The 20,547-nt window shown below is 42.8% G+C and overlaps 1 protein-coding gene and 1 pseudogene across 3 annotated transcripts; one reads left to right on the top strand and one right to left on the bottom strand.

The window, feature by feature from the left end:
- The first annotated feature begins 2,085 nt into the window (after positions 1-2,085).
- TARDBP (TAR DNA binding protein) lies at positions 2,086-8,296 on the top strand. 3 transcript variants are annotated; one of them, XR_011324475.1, is made up of 7 exons: positions 2,095-2,364; positions 2,828-3,080; positions 3,853-4,016; positions 4,997-5,137; positions 5,822-5,992; positions 6,375-6,962; positions 7,452-8,296. XR_011324475.1 is itself a non-coding variant. In XM_069782504.1 (6 exons), exons 2-6 carry the CDS (start codon positions 2,843-2,845, stop codon positions 6,903-6,905), a joined length of 1,245 nt encoding a protein of 414 aa, XP_069638605.1. In that variant the 5' UTR covers positions 2,086-2,309; positions 2,828-2,842; the 3' UTR covers positions 6,906-8,296. The 3 variants fall into 3 exon arrangements, 2 of the variants coding, with proteins under 2 accessions (XP_069638605.1, XP_069638604.1); XM_069782504.1 differs by having other exon boundaries at positions 2,086-2,309; positions 6,375-8,296; XM_069782503.1 differs by having other exon boundaries at positions 2,096-2,364; positions 6,375-8,296.
- A 2,001-nt stretch (positions 8,297-10,297) lies between these two features.
- Positions 10,298-16,946, bottom strand: LOC138684948 (mannan-binding lectin serine protease 2-like; annotated as a pseudogene).
- Between the last annotated feature and the right edge of the window lie 3,601 nt (positions 16,947-20,547).

Raw genomic sequence — 20,547 nt, 5'->3', positions numbered from 1 at the left:
TGATGTGACTTGCAACTGCTGTGACTGTGATTGATGGACTAGATATGCTTATTATTAAAGTATCAGAATAAAATAACTTGGAGATGCAGAATAGCAATTATCCAGATATAAAATGATTGATTAAAACTGTAGAACAGTTACTAATTTATAGCTTTATAGTACTATCACTGCAAAGTAAAAAAACCTGGAGTGTTTCTCTAGAGGGTTATGCTACTGAAAGCAGATGATTAACCTTATAAAAGGAACCAGACCAGGTGGAAAATACCATGTTCCTGCCACCGTTGATTTTCCTCCTCTGCTTGGTTCTTTTGCACACGGACCTGCGTAAGCAAGGAAGGCTTGGCACGGTATCCTAGCTAGCAGTACTTCCTGTGACTGCAGCTTAGAAAAACATATGCTGATGGGGTCCTCTGCACATCCTTTTTTCTTTTTTTTTAAAGTCAAAAAAGTGGCAGCAAGAACATGACATAATGGCTTTGGAGTTCAGAAGTTTGTAATACTGCATAATGAGATATAACCATTAAGTCTTTCCATTAAGTAAGGGGAGATTGGGTCTAGAGAGGATTAAGCCATGTTACAGCAAACACTTACTAGGTATTAAAGGACAGGGCTAGAACTACTAGCTTTTTTAACTTCTAGCAATCCTACAAAATCATTTTATACAAGGTCAGAGCAGGGCAGTGAATGGGGGAGAGAGGTAAAAAAACCCCTAAACATCTGGAAGAATTAATGAAGACATGAGTTCTGAGTGATGAACCAGTTGTTGGGGAAGGGGGGGAGGGTGTCAGACTAAGACATTAAATATGATATACAGAACTGAGCTGCCATGAAACTGTCTGCATTAGTCAGCCTGGTTCATCTAGTTCTTCACAAGATCCCCAAGGAATGCCTGCAGGAGATCTACAGACGGAGGCATGTTGGATCAACCCTTCCTACGAAGCGCAGAATGATGCTATTCAAGTGGCAACATGCCTCAGCTGGTATTGCTTGTTCATGTCTTTTGGCAAAAGGGTTTGCCTCCTACGCTACTGTTGCAGATAACCTTAAATGCAGGCACTTGAGGCTGGCGCTCAGATACTGCAGTGATTGCCATGCTCGGCATTTCTACCATTACTGTGTTCTGTGAAAAAAAGGAGCTTAAAAGTGCATACGGCGTCTCCTCCTGCCCAACTGAAAGAGCTCTCGGTACACCCAGGATCATTCACGACAGGTGTTTCCCGAGTGATGGAGACCCCATAAACTGCATCGTTCATTAGGACCTGTCAGAAAGAGTGTGGGGGTTTTGATGGTTGCCTTCTTTTTAACCTTAAGTCTTTTTTTGGCTACAAATTAAGTGCACTCGTTCTTGTCTTTCTGGTAGCGGAGATGGGAGAGAGGGGGAGGGAGGGATCGGCGCCCTCTGACAAGACTTTTTTTGCACACTGGGAAGTCTCCGTTCCCCGCACGCTCCTCTTTCTCCGCACATCCCTCATCAGACCTTTCCCCGGGGAGCCGTCCCGGGAGGCGCTGGGCTCCGACGGGGGGGGGCGAAGACAGCGGCACAAAGCCCGGCGGCCCCTCTCCCGCCACGGCGGGACCTGACCGACCTCCGTCCGTCACCCACGCGGGCGGCGGGAGCCGCCGGTAACGGCTGTGGGGTCCCCTTACAAACTACCGCGTTTACCTTGAGCGACGGCCGCTACCGGGAAAGCGGGTCCTTACACCGCCTGCGGCTTTGCGCGCCGCCGTTCCCAACGCCGGGCTGGCGCTGCCGCCACCCGCCTCAGTCGGGGCCGGCCCGGGCCGCAGTGCGGCTTCGGGGCTCCGCCGTTATCGCCGTCATTTACCGGGAACTGCCGCCCCCCACCCCCGGCCCGGGGTTACGGGGGAGCTCGGATGGGACCGTCCGTGTCCGAGGGGCGGAATCCCGCCCCCTCCTCGGGGGAGGCCCCCGCCCGCCCAGGGCACCGGAGCCGCCCCGCCGCCGCCCCTTCCCAGCAGCTCCCGCGCTCGCAGCGCGCTTCGCGCAGCCGCGGGCGGGGCCGCACCACCGGCCCTGCCGCTGGTGGGGGGGAGCGGGGCAAGGAGCGGTCCCTTCGCCGGCTGCTGCCGCCGCCGCCCCCAGCCCGGGGATACGGACTGCGGCTCCGCTGAACGTGGGCGACGCGTCGCCGGACCGCGGTCGGGGATCACGGCGCCCCCCGCGGCCGGACGCGCTCCGCGGCAACCTCTCCCCGCCGCTGGGAATGGTTCGCCCCGCGGCGCGGCCCGGCCTCTGAGGAGGGCCGCGGCCGCCATTTTGTGCGGCGCCAGCGGAGGGCAGCGGGCAGGTGCGCGGTGGAGGCGGTGAGGGTCTCTGGGAGACGCCGCTCCCTTCCCCGGCCGGTGAGCGGGGCGCGGCGGGCGCGCTTGGGGCCCTACTCGGGGCCCTACTCGGGCCGGGGCCGCCGGCGGTGCTGGGCGCGGGACCGCGCCGCGCCCGGAGGTCGCAGGCTTGGGCGGGCCGTGGCAGGCGGTGGGGCCGAGAGGGGTTGTTCCCCCCAGCCCGTCACTGGTCCCGGCCTCGCAGGGGGAGGCTGCGGCGGCCCTGGGAAATGCCTCCGTGCCTCGGGGAGCCGTCGCTGTCATTCTCTCTGCAGGCTCCGGGACGGGCCGAGGTGTTGGTCCGTATGTCAGTCGGTATGGCAGGGTCCGGGGCTTTAAGGTCAATGACTAACGCATTTTGGTGTACTCTGTTGTGTAATAAATACAGATGGGTTTATGCCTTAAGGCTAGAAAGATGAAGACCGAGTCAAGGGAAACAAGGTGATTGTTTACGCCTGCTTTCCCCCCCTCTGCTATACTTCAGTAACTTCCAGAAAAGATGTCGGAGTATATCCGGGTGACGGAGGACGAGAACGATGAGCCCATCGAGATCCCCTCGGAGGACGACGGCACCGTGCTGCTGTCCACAGTGACCGCCCAGTTCCCCGGGGCGTGTGGGCTGCGCTACAGGAACCCAGTGTCGCAGTGCATGAGGGGCGTCCGGCTGGTGGAAGGCATTCTGCACGCGCCAGAAGCTGGATGGGGAAACCTGGTCTATGTTGTTAATTATCCCAAAGGTTTGTCTTCGTTCCGTTGGCTTTTTTGTACAAGCCTGTGTTTTCAGTGAAGAGCTCTGTGTGAGTCACTCCTAATTTAACATGGCAACAGTATCACTGTTGAACCCTATGATTGACTGAAGTTCAGCGATTTTATTCGTGTATGTGTCCTGCAGAGTAGATTTGACCCCACTGAGTTTTCAGATCTGCAGTAAGACTTTTAACTCTCTACCCATATAAGCACTTTAATGACAAAGTCTTGTGTTATTCTTGGAGGGTTGACAGCCTTATGTAGGCCTTTGAAGACTGTGGTGTAATGGGATCTCTGTGTACTCACAGATGCTTCTCAAGTCATTGTTTGATCCGAGGTACCATTTGAAAATGCTCAGGAAAAGAGGAGCCTGACTGCCCTGCCCCTCCTCCCCCTCCCCCCCGCAACAAGGGAGGAAGGAAGTAAATTGCTAATGAAATATTCTTGTTAAAAATTCCCATCTTCTCTACATCCTTATAGGACTGTGAATATTACTGGATAATACTCTAGTAAACTAACACAGAACTAAGTCAAATTGCATTCTGGAGGAGGACTTCAGTGTAGACTGTTCTTTTTTCTCTCCTTATACTTGTAGGCAGTTGGATACGTGTTACAATAATAAGGTCCCAGCAGCTGGCAGGTGTCTTTTGCAGTCTGTACTTTTTCTCATCATAGTCTATGATTTTATACCATGTAGTCCATAATCAGTGGAAGCAATTCCCAGAGGTGAGGATGATGTCTAATGTACTTCTTTATATTCAGATAATAAGAGAAAAATGGATGAAACAGATGCATCATCAGCTGTGAAAGTGAAACGAGCAGTACAGAAGACTTCGGATTTAATAGTCTTGGGTCTTCCCTGGAAAACCACTGAACAAGACTTAAAGGAATATTTCAGTACATTTGGAGAAGTTCTGATGGTGCAGGTAAAAGCCTTTTGCAGCTCAAGCAAGGAGGGACATTAGGTAGAAATCAGTCTCCTGACAAAGCCAGTAGAAACAAACAGAGCAGTATCAACTCAGAGAAGATCTGAAGCTGTGTGTCTCTTCCTAGGTTGCATTTTGTTTGTTCCATGAGCTTTATAGCTGCAGGCTTGTGTGGGTACAGATGGTCGGGAATATTTAGGAGTGGTAATTCATGCAGATCAGCTTAATGGGTACAGTGTTTTTAAGAGCTTTTTAATTTATAATACTGTTACTAATTATTGTAGCTGAATGTGCTTATATATTTGTGTATGTTTAAGAAATTAGAGATTGCTGTGATGGGAGCACTTACAAGACTGATAAACTCTCAAACAGAACTTTACTGAATTCATTCAGCAACAGCAGGCTTCGTACTAGCGGTTACTTCTATATTGTCACTGCCTACACCAGATTATTAGTCTGTAACGCATGTATCCTGCCTCAGCACGGACCTGGTGCTGCTTGGTTAGTATGGATGCTGGGGACCCTGATGGCCTTAGTTGCTGAGATGGCCTGGCCAGGTGTGCGGGCTCTTTGACAGCAGAAGTCAGACGACAAACCTGCTTTGGTTTTCTTCTGTCTTCATGCATAACGTTTTTGTCCTCCCAGAATGGGGATCTCACCTGATCCCAATACACTTGTCTTGTTCTTTATCTCTCATTACTTGTGTGCCTCCTGTGTGCAGTTACGTGTGTTTGCCCCTTTGGTGGTCACATTGCTTATACAGTTGGTCTGGCTATGCTATCACAGTATTATTACAGAATACTTATATCCCATTTTTGGTTATGCTTGGGCTTAAGGCAAGTTTAATAATTTTAATCTGTCAGTGTCACAGGTCCCTGCTTTGACTATATAATAGTACGGTAATTTTTGTAAGAAAAGGTAGACATATACAGTAGATAATCAAAACTTTTAAAAAGTCTGTGGGTTTTTTTTTGTCTTAGGTTAAGAAGGATATTAAAACTGGCCACTCAAAAGGTTTTGGTTTTGTTCGGTTTACGGATTATGAAACCCAGGTGAAAGTAATGTCTCAGCGGCACATGATAGATGGAAGATGGTGTGACTGTAAACTTCCTAATTCTAAGGTACTTCTGTATTTATTGCTAGTTTTATTTTTACCACACACCCAAAGTGCACTTCTTTAGCAACTGTGTTAGGTGAGCAGATGAACAGATTAACAGTCCACTCGTGGATGTGGCTTTTCAGTCTGTGAATGGACAGGACAAGCGAGAGCAAGGAAGGAAAATAGGGAGGAGGTGGGTGAGCAGGAAGTGATCAAGAAGTGTTGGGAAGACAGCTAGTTACATAGGGGAATTAAGGACACATGGAAATCTGAAAATAATGTGTTTTAATGTCCAGCAGTACCTGCTTAACTTGTCTGCTGCATGAATAAATGGAGAATAAAGCAGGTGGAATAACTAACCTAGGGAAGATCAGAATGGGTCTTTGTTTGAATGCAAATCTGAAGCTTCTGTCTGTTTATTTCCTGTGTGTATATACGCAGTTATTACCAAAAAAAAAAGCATCCTTCTGCAGTGACCTTGTCACTGTTCTGTGTATTGCTCCCATCTTCATTTTCTTGTGACTGTTCTCCATCTGTACCAAGGTGCAGGCATGTTCTCTGAACAGAACTTAACTTTCTTGATCTTCAGGCTGCAGAACAGGCTAGATTAAAAGCAGCCTTTATCATAATGTAACGTGGTTCTCAAGCATAGTTGTGATTTTTTTTTTTTTTTTTTTCCCCCTCCTTCCTCTTGAATTCTCTCCAGCAAAGTCCTGATGAACCTTTGCGTAGCAGAAAAGTGTTTGTTGGGCGCTGCACTGAGGACATGACGGCAGATGAACTCCGACAGTTCTTTGCCCAGTACGGAGAAGTGGTAGATGTCTTCATTCCTAAACCCTTCCGAGCTTTTGCTTTTGTTACATTTGCAGATGATCAGGTACATCTTAAAATATTTTAACTTCCTATTTAGACAGCCTACATTTCAGTAGCTTGATAAAGCATTATTTCTGGAGCTACACATGGAATGCTTACTTGTCCACTGTCTTGAGAATTCCAGTGGTATTAGCTTGATTTCACTTATCAAAATGTCTAAGGTTGCACTTTTCAGATGCTGTTGTACAGACGGGTTTTTGTACTGCAGTTAGTGTAGTAGTGAATGCGAAGATAAAACACTTCAAATTGGATTAAGTATATGCATATGTTTCCTTTGCAGGTTAAATATCTGCTCAGAATCATGTGGGATGTTTTTGTCTTGTGCTACTAACATTTAAAAAAAAAAAAGTCTAACAGACATTTAATCAGTCCCTTATTTCTTATAGGTTGCCCAATCTCTTTGTGGAGAGGACTTGATCATTAAAGGAATCAGCGTACATATATCCAATGCTGAACCTAAGCACAATAGCAATAGACAGTTAGAGAGAGGTGGAAGATTTGGTGGTAATCCAGGAGGCTTTGGGAATCAAGGGGGATTTGGCAACAGCAGGGGAGGTGGGGGAGGACTGGGTAACAACCAGGGCAGTAACATGGGTGGAGGTATGAACTTCGGAGCCTTTAGCATCAACCCTGCCATGATGGCAGCAGCGCAGGCAGCCCTGCAGAGCAGCTGGGGAATGATGGGCATGCTGGCTAGTCAGCAGAACCAGTCGGGGCCATCAGGAAACAACCAGCCTCAAGGCAACATGCAGCGGGAGCAGAACCAGGGCTTTAGTTCAGGAAATAACTCTTACGGCGGTTCCAACTCGGGGGCAGCGATAGGCTGGGGCTCAGCCTCGAATACGGGCTCCAGCAGTGGGTTTAATGGAGGCTTTGGTTCAAGCATGGATTCCAAATCGTCAGGCTGGGGAATGTAGACGCAGTGGGCTCTGATACTGACTCTATGGTGGGAAATCAAATTTTTCTAACTCATGGTAAGTATACTGTAAATTACATATATACTAAAATTTTCCAAATCAGTTTGTTCAGTGTGCAGTATATTCAGCAGTATTTTTGACATTTTTCTTTTTTAAAAAAAAGAAAAAAAAGAAAAAGAAAAGAAAGGTAAAAGGAGTTTTGTAAGTTTTGTTACATACCTTGTTGGAATACTGAATGTTTGGAAGTGGACTGCTGTTTGCCCGATAGGTGAACTAACACTACAATCGATAGGAAAGGTTTCTCCTGTAATACTTTATCCCTTGTTTCCTGGCTACCTGAATTCTTTGCATGTTCAAAATGGAAACCATTGGTCAGAAACAGCATTCTCTCCCTCTTGTTTTTAATTTGATCCCACCATAAGACTCTCCAAGTGCCCCAGTTGGAGAACAGTGTCGTTTTTGTTTTGTTTGTGTTTTGGTTTTTTTTTAACACTGTCTCCCCTCCATACTAAAGTACAATATGAAGGCTTCATTTAATCTCCGCAGTTCATCTCATTTCAAATGTGTATGGAAGAAGCACTTCATTGAAAGCAGTGCTGTAAATATTCTGCCTTAGGAATACTTCTGTCTACATGCTTTCTCATCCAAGAATACTTCATCACACCGCACATGCTGCGTCTTAGACGGTGGGTGTTCCATTTTTATCCGCTACTCTTTATTTCATGGAGTCGTATCAACGCTATGAACGCAAGGCTGTGAGATGGAACCAGAAGGCTGTTTGAACTTTTGAAACCTTGTGTGGGATTGATGGTGGTGCCGAGGCATGAGAGGGCTGGTATGTGCGAGATAAAGGAGAGAGCGCATGCAGAGACCTGGTGGTGCATTATGGGATTTTATTTTACTTGGCGAGATGTCTCTCAATCCTGTGGCTTTGGTGAGAGAGTGTGCAGAGAGCAATGATAGCAAATAAAGTACGAGTGTTTATTGCATTCAAAGGACATCCATATGTGGAAGACTTTAAGTGGGTTTTATACCTAGTTAATCAATTAGTTGAATGTGTTATGTGAAATGAATATTTGTATTTTTTTTCCCTTATGTCAACTGCTGTGAATGCTGTATGGTGTGTGTTTTTTTTTCTGTTAATGATCTGTAAGTGTGGTAATGTGAATTGAAGATGATGGGGTTTGTGATGAGAACATTGAGCTTGTGGTGTGCTTTGCAGTAGCTCTTGCAGCAGAGATCACTAGCGAGCTCAGTGTGCCTCTTCAGGGTGGAAGTTCCACTGTCTGTAAGATATCCATAAGAATGCTGTTTGCTGCAGTTTCGTGTTTGGATGCTTTTTATAAGATTTGTCACTGTAGGAAATTCTTAAATAAAACTGATTTAAGTAATATGTGTCTTTGTTTTGCAGCCCTGAATGCAAAGAATTCATAGCAATTAATTTTACCCTTTTGAGATGAACTTCTGTAAAGCTTTTTTGCAGTAATTCGGTTTGTTTCAGATAAGCATGCTCTAAAAGTTGACAAGTCAAACGAAGCCACCGCTCATCATGTATCGATACCTGACACCCAACTTTAATCCACTGTATTTTTGCACTGTTCAGTGATACGTATAGATCTTAAATCCAGTTCCCACACGTTTGGGTGTCCGCACCTAGAATGGTAAGCAGTTCCCTCCAGATTGCATCTGTACCAAGGAACGTTACTTAATTATTCTTTTAGGAGTTGGAGTTCCTCATCAGAAGTGGGTTGGGGGAGACAAACACTTATTGTCAAGATGTATTTCTGTCCACAGCATCTCCTTTGGGGATGTATGTTTTTAACTTGTTTTCAGACCAGTCCACTCATGGGAAGTAGGGTTCTGCAGCACCTTCAGCCCAGAAGAAAGCTCTAAACTCGTGTTTAAAACTAGTCATGGGAAAGACTTTCCAGCTGAACAAAGCATTAGTAAATGTCCACAGACTTTGACAGAAGTCTTAATCTGAAAAACTAAGTTTATTACAGGTGCAGAAGGGTCAACTAAGGGGCAGCTTCTTAACAAAGAGCAGGCTGTTTCAGTAGAAACTGGTGGAAGATTATTTCCACTGGCAGTAGGAACTTGAGGAATTGTTTAATCTACTTGTGCTTGAAAGCCACTGAAGCTTGATCTGTATTTTTTATACATCATACTACTGTGCTGTAGCTATGAACATTCTGAATATGGATATTTACACCGTTTTTAACCTATTTAACTTTTCAAGTTATATCTTTGTTACTGCATATTATTTTGAGGCTTGTTAATAGGAAGACCATCTAAACAGTGGACAAAGCTGCACTACTGTTAGTTTTCCACATGCAGTATTAAAAAATCAGCTGGGTCTCAATGTTCATCTTAAAGGGTTTAAAGAGGGGTTCTAAACACTCAGGCTGAGAAGTAATCCCACTCTTCTGTTGTTCATATCCCACTGCAAAAAGTTACTTAGATTTTTTTTTTCTGCACCTAAATCGGAATAATCTCCAAACTCTGTACCATCTGTGAATTTTGCATTTTAGCACTTGCACTATTACCAGCTACTTCTGCTGAGTAACACTTAAAAATGGTATTCTTGGACCTCCAAAGACTAACTGTGACCCCCCCTGCAAGGAACTTCATGGTAAGTTTTTGTAATTAGCATGGCTTTAATTTTGTTTAAATTGTTCAGGTTTAAGGTTTTAGGCTGATTGGCAGCATTGAGTACTCTTTGCTAATCATTTTAGCCTTCCTTCACCCTCAGACAAAATCCCTGAAAATTTTAGAATAATTTTCAAGTTTTAGTAGTATTTTCTAACTGCTTTGCATACTCTAGTGTTTATAAGTGAGCAAATAAACTACTATTGAAAACATCTTGAAGTGTTTGGAGTCTTGTTTTTGTTTTTTTTTAAAGAGATTGCATTTTCAGTTATATTCTAGAAAGTGAAATAAATACTAATGAAAGAATGTGAGATACAAGAAAGAGGGAGTTTATGTAGTTGTAAGGGGATACATAGTGTAGTCAAAATGGTTTTTTATAACCTTGCTTCTAATTAGTTCTGAGAATGTTGTCAGCTGAACACATACTGAAATTATAAACCTGAATGTGAAAGCTTATTCTTTATAAAACTATGTTCAGAAAAACAGTTTTTGCAGCTGATGAGAGGAACTTCATTAAGGCAAGGGCTGTACAGCTGTCCCTACACTGTGTACAGCAGGTACCTGCAGAGGTACTTTGAGGCATACAGCATTGTACATAAATGCCCCCCAAATACAGGGTGCAACTGGGATTCTTCAACTACCACCATACCTGAGGGAGTGGGGTAAGGTACCTGGATGCTCTTGCGTGCTTTCACTGGACGTGCGTTCCTTCAAAAGCTGCAGTCTTAGAAGAATCCACAGCACTATCTAAAAGAAGACAAAATACACTTTTAAGAAAGAGTAGTGCCTTCTTCAGGCAGATGGCAATTTTGTAAATCTAAAGGTCTTTTAACAGCTGCTGGGACAGTTCTTCCCCACCCTGATACAGCTGCCCCATCATTTGCTTTCATTTGAAATCTGTCATCTTTTCCTGGTGAACAAATAGGTGTGATATTGGTACTAATTGAGACTTTATGCTCCCATCTAAGCAATACAATGTCATTGTCAAAGTTGAACAAGATCATTTTTACAACCTTCATGAATAAAAATTTTTTCTGCCTGGGCATCTTCATAGCAAAACAAGCCTTTGTTCAAAATCCCCAATTTAATCCTCAAAGCTGAGGGCTTTCTTTGATCAGCTATACCATGAGCAGCTGTTAGAACCCAGTTGTCATACAAAAGTGAATCACCTCGTCATCCTCCTTGCTCTGTAATTAACATCACTTGCCAGGGAAATTCTCCAGGCTTGGCTCACTTTCCTCCATATATACGTGTCACAGTTCCACTTCTCTGTGTTCCACAAACTGCAAAACAATGAAGGCAGCAATAACTGTTAAACATTTTAAGATCTGGACGCTGAATTATTATGCTTGTATGGATTAAATTAAGTTAATGATTCTAAATGTAATACCTAGATTGTTTTGGAATGGTAAAATTGCTTGCAAATGAATATTTGATTTAGAGTACCATTTTCATTAGTATTACATACATCCTCTGGAAAAGTTCTGTAATCAAGAGAGACAGTTCTGCTTAGGAATTGGGCATAGAGAAGTAAGTTTATTTGTTCTGAATGTAAATTAAGGTAATTGGAATATATGGATATTCTAATCTAAAAGAGGAACAATTACGCTTTTACATTGTAAAATGTTTCTCCCAAAATTCAAGTCTTGGATCTTGAGTAATTTTACAGAGTAACTCTATTAGGAGTTCAAGCATTTAAAAAAAAAAAATCCCCAAGCTCGCACTCTGTGATAAGGGTATTCAGTGGCTTTTTCCCCTCACAAATACTTCTGGAACATGGTTCAATTTTCCTGGCAGAAACAATGCCAAACAATTTAAAAACAACAATTTAGTTATTTATGAAACTGCATTCTCCAAAAGAAAGCTGGAATAAACTGAAGGTTCAGCTTTTTACTCTCTTTGAGGGGAACTTGAACTGAATTTCTGGCATTAACCTGCAATGCTAGCAGCAAGAGGGAGCCTCAGGCAAGACCAAGGCATGTTAAAGTAGTAATTTAAGAGATAAATGTAAGGTCAATAACTACAGGGAGTGCCAGTCACACCGTGTGGTTATCATAACATTTAGGTTTGTTATTGTTCCTCCCTGTTAAACAGCAATTGTAGCACTTGCTGTTTTGAAAACTGGAGTAACATAAAGGTGGTAATCTGATTCTTAAGATGAACATTCTACAGTGAAGTGGTTCTGCCTCATCAACTTAAAAGTACTGAAAAAAATCTAAGGAAGCCATGGTATTACACCTGCTACTTTACTTAACATAAGCAATGGAATAGCTTAGCTGAGTAACTGTTAACAGCCCAGCATCTGTAGTTCCCTGCCAGCTGGTATTTAGGAACACACGTTGCAGAATGGAGCCTAGCTCCTTTGTTACAGGAAACGTTCTGAAGTTCCAACTCGGGTGCACGTAAGTGCATTACTTCAAAGCAAGCTGTGTCCTTCAGCACTGAACTATGTACAATCTGCCTAGCTGTCTCTGTAATGAAGCATGACCATGGACCAACAACAGTCAATACTAGCTGACAGCTTGTTAATGATTTTGCAGCAACTACTAATTCCAGCTATTTTGTACATTCATGCATTACCTGGTTCACAGACAGGAGGGGTTATTTCTCCTTTGGAGTTTTTCCAGTATCCATCATCACTGCATATATATCTATCTGCATCTCACAGAGACAACAAAAATAAGAACAATTGAAGAGAACAGCTGGGCATTGTTTTAAAACAACACAGAAGTGACACTCCACAGGCATTGTTAGATGTCGTATTTTAGGTCTCCTTTGAGTTTACTGCAGGCTCATGAGAAGGTGACTCCACATCACTTACTTACCCCTCTCTGGCTGTTCGCAAGATCTAATACTATTAAACACCACTAATTGGGGAATTCCAGAATGTGTTAAGCTTCCAACTGTTACTGAATGAAGCCTACCTGGCGAACTTTTCAGTACGCTTAGGGACATGTCCTTAAAAATGGAAGTAACACTTCTAAAGTTAAAAGCCTTTGTGTTGTGTTTCAGAAAGGTTCTGCTGACCTTTACAGGCATGTCTGTGTAAGGCAGGGGTATTCACTCTGTATACCACCAGAACCACAAACACTCTTAATCTGATAGTTAGGACTTATCATTATTATTAGCCTTCATGGGGTAGAAGGGGGCTTCACACTGGTACTGAATTTCAGCATTGTAGGTGGTCTTCTCAGGCTCCATAACATATGTAACAGCACCGCTGTCTATGTCTGCAAGTTGCCCACAGTCAGCAAGTAAAGCAGTTCAAAAATATATTAAAAAAAAAAAAAAGAAAAAGAAAAGGTAGCGCACTGAAAAAGTCAACCTAATCAAGCAGGATTCAACTGTGATCTTCAGGGAATGGTACAAGGCGTCTTTACTCAAGATGACAGAAACAGAAATACTGGTGAAGGTTCCATGCTCACAACTGGGCAGGCAGACATTAATAACATCACGGCTGTGTACTGGGAGCTGGAAAACTTTTAGTAGATTCTGTGGTTTCCTCAGAAAATTTGCACTCCCTTCCATTAGATTAAGCTGTGACTGTGCAAGACTCATGCTGCATGCCATGTACATGGGAAACCAACACGTATATTAATTAATACAGACTAATTAAAAATAAATTGTACCAGTACTCTAAGAGTACAGGTACTATATTTTTCTCCTATGACGATGATGCTTTTGCTAATCACATAAAACTGTTGGGACATTGTACACAATTTAAAAGGACACTACCATGCTTTTTTTTCTTTTTTTTGTTTTAAATAACCATCAGTGCTTTTTAGAGATTTTAAAGAACGGCAGAAATTGAAACATCTTCCAAGTTACAAATACACAATGCACTTTGACAAAAAATGGAAGAGTTACTAAGCAGAAGAAAATGTTTCTCATACTGCAACTTCTATCATTGTCTTTACAAAACCAATGTTTTAAATATAAATATTTACACAAATTTTCAAATTCACAAATATTAGCACTGACTTACTGATGCACTTTGCCAATGGTTTGTTCCAAGAACCATTCTTTTGACATTTCGCTACAAAAGACTTCACAACATTTTAATTCTCCAAGAAGCATGAATAGAAAAAAAAGCTCAAATTAATTCCACATCAAACAGGGCTAATTACAGAAAAACAACATCAATTACACATTTATTTGTTCATTCATAAGGGAAAAACAATAACTGGATTTTTATTTGCTTAAAATGTCTTTACTTAATGTACTGCTTTGCTGCACTACTTTCAGAGTGGGAAAAGGTAAATAATTCTTATACGATCATCATATAGATCCAAACGTGGGTGCTAATAAAGGCCAGTGCATTTCAAGGACAACATGGAATATGGCTTTCATCTATCTACTCCCATACAGACCCAGCTTTCCTGCTATTGGTGTTGAACACTAAGCCTCACATCAGTTCAGTTATTCTGGGTTTCTACATCAACACTAAACAGTAAATGTGTGCAACTATCAAATCAGACTATAAAGTAACCATTGAGATAAGCCTGTGCCTTCCTAAAACACAATCACCTACCTGTGATTTTAAAATTTTGCTGTAAGCATAGACAGACATGCTGGTTTTGGCTGGGATAGAGTTAATTTTCTTCACAGTAGCTAGTATGGGGCTATGTTTTGGATTTGTGCTGAAAAGTGTTGATAACACCAAGATGTATTCATTACTGCTGAGCAGTGCTTACCCAGAGCCAAGGGCTTTTCTGCCTCTCACCCCACCCCACCAGCAAGCAGGCTGGGGGGGCACAAGAAGTTGGGAGGGGACACAGCTGGGACAGCTGACCCCAACTGACCCAAGGGATATTCCAGACCATACGACATCATGCTCAGCATATAAAGCCGGGGGAAGAAGAAGGACGGGGGGCATGTTTGGAGTTATGGCATTTGTCTTCCCAAGTAACCATTACACGTGATGGAGCCCTGCTTTCCTGGAGATGGCTGAACACCTGCCTGCTGATGGGATGTGATGAATGAATTCCTTGTTTTGCTTTGCTTGCATGTGCGGCTTCTGCTTTACCTATTAAACTGTCTATCTCAGCCCACAAGCCTTCTCACTTTTATCCTTCTGATTCTCTCCCCCATCCCACTGTGAGGGAGGTGAAGGAGCAGCTGCGTGATGCTTAGTTGCCAGCTGGGGTTAAACCACGAAAACAAACTAGAGTATATTCCAAAACCGCCTGCTGGGAAGCAGGATGTTACTAAGAAGCAAGTCTGAAATGCGGCATTCAGCAGGAATGACCAAATATTCCAGTTTTAACTTCCCTGGAGAGATGTACTAACAAATGAAAGAACATTAAAAATTCTCGCTACACTGATCTTGTGAAATCTTTCATAAAATCATTCTTTTATTCCAACATAATTACAAGCAAATCTCTAAGCAGCAGTGTTCAAAGAGCATCAGCATGGGCATACATACATACAGGCATACACAGAAACACAATGCTTTGGGGAGGATATCAAAGAAAGGACAACTGCTAACAAATTCAGTGTACTGAATACACCTCATAATTAGAGCATGCGAAAAACAGAAACTGTTAATGAGAAAAGGCACCTACATGTTTAATCCCTGAGAAATTAAGTCTAACAGGGCTGACAGTGCTATGGTTCACCTACTTCAAGTAGTACATACCCGGTGTCACAAGAGAGCACAGTGGTCACCCAGAATGTACCGCGCTTGCACTGGTGCGATGTGACCATGGGGTGGTGCTTCAGGACTGGGACATGGCAAACCTGCAGAGGATCTGAACACAGGATATTCCCCTTAAGAGCGAATTCGTTACTTACTGCTAAAGGCTCTTAGGGGAAAAACCACCCTTTCTCTGCCTTTTCTCTACACTGTTTCACTCACATGGACACAAACAGGCAATTACTGAGAATAAAAGGAAAAAACTATGACTGACTTACTGTGATACTCTTGCATCCAAGGTGTGCAGCCACCTGCACAGAGCCAGACTACGCTGACAGGACTTGCCCAGTGTGTCTGTTGCCTAAACATGTACCTCATAACTCTTGACAAGTTGGGAAAATTGTTTCCTAAAATAAAATCATATGCCTGGACCCGAGTTGAACTGTAAGATCAGCTGGAATTCTGGAGTTCTCTTAAAACTTTACTTCAGAAGTAAACTACCTAGCAGCTACATTGTTTAATAGGTATGCTACTGAAAACTAAGTATAAAACCACTGTTTCAAAGGACCACTATTTGGTTGCTGTTCAGGCCTTTCCAGAATGAAGTTCTGGAAATAGTTTGGGCTTGAGAACTAAACAGAGGTCACCTACCCACCTGTTGCCATGTATTCCATCTTCCACCCAGTGTCTGCTCCCGAGATATCAGTTATGAAAGTAATACAACACTAACCTGTGTCTCAATTTTTGCAGGCAAAGTCCTTCCACAGAACGGGCCAAATTGCTTTTTGGGTGTTTTAACCTGAAAAGAATGAGAGAAGGCAAACAAACTGTCTTTATTTCTTCCCCCATGAGGCTTATGGAAGAACAAACCGATTTTAATATAACGACTCCCTGAACCTGAATGGTCCTTTCTTGCGAAGTTTATAAAAAACAGGCAGGTGGTTAGAATGATGGCTCATCACTGGTAACTCACAGCATGCCTTTTCTCCAAGTATCCTAAGTGCTATAGAATTCCTGGGAAGTGATCACTGGGTCCATTTTATAGATAAGCAAACTGAACGCAAAAGATTTAACTGACTCCCCTGGCATCACCAATCTGTGATAAGGGTAGAGGTTGTCATGAAATCTATCAAGTCATCACACATATGTGTGCATGGTTTTGGTGAATTTCCCAAAAGAGGAAGGTGTTGAAAGAAAGGAAAAAAAAAAAAGAAAACTGAAAGGATGAGAAGAAGAAATGAATGAGGAGAGATACAGGGAGACAAAACTGTAAATTAACATGGAGAAACACAGGCTGAAGAAGATGCAGTAAAAGAACTGGGCCTGTCTTACAAACACTGTGATGAAATACAATAAACCTCACCTTACCTTAAGGACATCACAGGGGCACAATACTCCTGGGTATGTCTCCACATTAAAGGTTTCCATGAATTCCAGCGTGATCAGGAAGCCGTCTTCTACCTGGATACGGTAGCTGCAGGAGCTGAGTGTGGGATAAGGTGTTGGGTAGTCAGGGCTGGTGACTTCTCCAATTCTTTCAGTAAAAACCTGACTCTGATGGTGGTCTAAGGGGAAAAAAAAAACCCCAAAGCAACCCAACAACAGAAAATTATGATCATAGTTGTATTAACTCAGTTCAGCCATACTGGGTAGTGGATCTTTTTCTACACTAGTCTATCCCTTTGAAAAAGTTTCAGAGCCACATATCTACCTACCTATGAAATGAAGCTAGTCTCACACATTTCACCAGGGGGCATTTGTCGCTGTTGAGAAAATTGCCCTCTCCCTCTCCCTCTGTTGTGGTAGAACCAGGGCTAGAGCGTTATCGAGCACTCCTACCTCAGAAGTGGTGCAGGAAAGGACACTGGGAAAGCACCACTTAAGACAGTCACAGGGCTGGAGGTCAGAAAGAAGTGCGATAGCTGGAAGCTCATCAGAAACATTCCGAGGTGTTAAATTTGCAGCTTCTCTGCTGCACCAGAGTGTGTAGGGTGGTAGGATAGCTATCAGCTCCTCAATTCCAGAAGTCTCTGAATGCAGCTCTTTCTTTTTAATGCCTTTGTTGCCAGACATTTAGAATGTAATTGTATTCTCTGAGCAAAACCAGCTGTGCCTCTTGCCGACACAATTGGAGCCACAAATGCTCCCTGCTGAAGAGAAGCAAGAAGGAACAGCCACAAGTGCCCTGAGGATCTCTGCTTGTTGACAGCATCTGATCACTGTGAAGTGGTGCTTTGATCAGCTGGGAACAAAGGCTTTATGATGTGCTGCAAAAGCTGTATGAGCAATCCTTTAATTGATGAGGAATGCTGGACTGGCTGATAACACCGGCATATTTTTGTACCACTGTGACACTGAATTAGTTGTAAGAGGGTAATTGTTTGACTTCTTTGAATTGTATCCTCAAACATACCATGCTAACCTCCACCAACAAAAATGCCATTATGCAGTCATTAATTACAGATTATCACCTAAAATAGACCATACAGTTTAAGGTTGCCATTTCAATGGAAGGGGACCAAGTTGTGAATGAGAAAATTAACGTTATTGTCCCTTAACTAAACATGGATTTCATTAGCCAAGATTCTAAGCTCCTTTTACGTCAGAGAATGAAACTTGCTTCCAATCCTATACCTATGCAACAGCCCTACTTGCTGCTACAGGAAGTGTTCGGATACAAGTTCTTATTTGGAAAGGAAAGCAGGAATGGGTAAAAGGATAATATTTTTGGTTTATGTTTTTGTGGCTCTTAGCGCAACTACAATACCACAACACAAGTAATGATGCACTTGGGTACCAAGTGGTTCTTTCAGCACAAGCTGTAATTTCAGAACAACCTTTCTCTGTCCATCTTCCCAGAAAGTTATGAGCAGCTGCTTTTAGTTGATGTAAACCTACCCATCACCACAGTGACTGAGCATCTCTGTGTGTTCTACTCTGAATTCATTGTCCTAGGTTTTCAAACATAGCTGACAAATACACAGAGTAAACCAGTTAATAAATACCTAGAAATGCCTATTCTGTTAAAACTGAGCACTCTCCTAATTTTTAAATCCTGTTTGAAATGCCTCTCTTGGTCCAAAGAAGCGGAGAAAGCTTGACTAATTCACCTGGAGGTTCTGGCTGCCTCTGAATCCCGCCTAACAGCACACCGCTTTGCACCAGCAGAAATCAGTTGAGCTACAATGGGAATTAAATCTTTCCCTTTCACGCTATACTTGTAGAGGATTATCAGCAAGTGGGTTGTTTTCTTAATTGTTATTACCTCATTCTCTCCAGCTAAATGCATGTTTCTGTAATTCCACCGATTGTGCCTCAAACTACAGAAGTATTCAATGGCTATGTAAGAATAAAGCATATTTTCCAGCACACTCCCCTGAGTTGCTGCAGGTGCTGCTTAAAATACTGCCAGTGACACAGAGTTCACTGCCTCTCCTCAGGCTTTAAGCTCCCACTATAATGATTCCTTCCACCTGCTGCAAGCCGAGGCTAAGAAACATCCCAAAACCCACCTGATATACAGCTTTAGCAGTATACTGCTCACTGCCATGTAAGTGCAAAAAAGTCTGCTTCTCTTAAAAACTGAAATTTCCTCATGCTGCTAATATCTGTCCCAGCTCTACAGCCCCTACAGGAGTAGTCTGGAGGCAATTATAGCAAGAGAGAGGAATGAAAACATTAAATCCTTGGGTGTGAAGAAAGACTCAGCAGGAAGTCTTACCCTAGGCATACAAGCCACAATATAATGAGTGCTATCTTTATGCCCCTAACTCCCTACTGAAATCATGAGGAGGTTAGAATCTCAAATCTTCTGCTAGTTCTGCATCAGAATCCTTTCCTATTACCTACAAAACCATTTTTCCATGGGCATGGGATCTACTGTGTAAAGAAGGAATACTCAGGTTGGTAAGGTTAAATTCTCTCTTACAAGAACCTCAGAGTTAGAAGGCAGCAACACCTTGACTTCTATTTACCATAATGATCACATTATCTTCTTTCATTCAAGTATGTTTAAAGGAATGTTATTAGACTAAAGCTCAGCATAAAAACATGTAAGAGAGCAACGGTGGACAAAAGACCACTGTGTGGTAACATGCACACACACGCATATATGCATGTAGAGACAGAAAAACACTGAATATAACCAAACACTATAGTTTCTGAAGGGTGTTTACTTTCTCTAGTAATAAAAGGGCAAAGGGACACATGATGAAATTAAAGGCTAAAAAACACAAATCTGATACAAAAACAGGATTAAGAAATAGCATATAATTAATCTGTGCAACACGCTGTCATATGAAATTTAAGGCAAACTTTTATACGCTAGTTTCTTAAGTTCAGCTTAAGCTAAGTAGCATACAGTCAACACAGGATATATGGCACAGGATTACGCTTCTGTATGAGAGTATACTTTAAAAATCACTTACTGAACCGTATCTTCCATTGAAGCATAAGATTCTGGCCAGTATCAAAGGCAGGAGATTGGACTTGAGGGATCCTTAGCCCAGATCCATTCTAGCAATGGATATTCCAGAATTGCTCTGAGCTGCCCAGGTGCTAGTTGAGAGGCTCTTCTGGGCAGTGATCGCTCTGAATTCACGCAGCAAAAAATAACACCACGCCTCTGCACAGAGCTGGGATCCCCATACGCTGTTATAGGACAAATAAGAATGGTACCCCATTAATTCAGAAAAGTGGCCTTCACCTTGTTCTGAAGGACTAAAGAAGGAGAAAGATAGAGACTAATAGCTCTTCATACTTCATTACATTTGTCTCCTTTAAGCTCAGTTTCCTAATTTTGATGTGAGATTTTCATAATAGTTTGGAAAAATGCAAGTCATCACCAATAAACTCTCTTGACTTGTGCTCACGAGTAGCCAAAACTAGCTGACCCAACAGACAATACTCTGCCAGTCCAAAAGAATTTGCGGCTTGAAGATGAAGAGGCTTAGACTGGACCTTACTTTTCTCCTAATATCTCCTGGATGTGGCTGCTGGGAGTTCCATTTGTCAGGGCAGTATTTTTTTCTGTAAGTCTGCAAGCAAGAAAGTCATAAACTAGCCAGAACAAAAAGGATCAAATAATTTTTTAACATCTGCCAGCAGAAATGCTGTCCTTTGACTTCTTAGTCCAAGCTTTAGAGCTGTCCAGAGAGTGTTCAATTATGCTTAGGCCATATTTTTATTAGAATCACAGTGAGCTGTTTGCCAGAGGATTGAACTCTGAAAAATGACCCCCTCAAAACTTGCAAGTCCATTGTCACTGGCTCATTAGGTCTCAAATGAAAGGTGGGTCATAAATTGTATCCCCAAGCCATGACAAAATTTCAAGCCGCTTTGATCACAATTCACCATGAC

Source organism: Haliaeetus albicilla, chromosome 4 (assembly GCF_947461875.1).
Source record: "Haliaeetus albicilla chromosome 4, bHalAlb1.1, whole genome shotgun sequence".
In the NCBI taxonomy this organism is placed as follows: domain Eukaryota; kingdom Metazoa; phylum Chordata; class Aves; order Accipitriformes; family Accipitridae; genus Haliaeetus; species Haliaeetus albicilla.
Note: the sequence above shows the minus strand (reverse complement) of the source record. Positions and strands in the feature narration are given on the sequence as shown.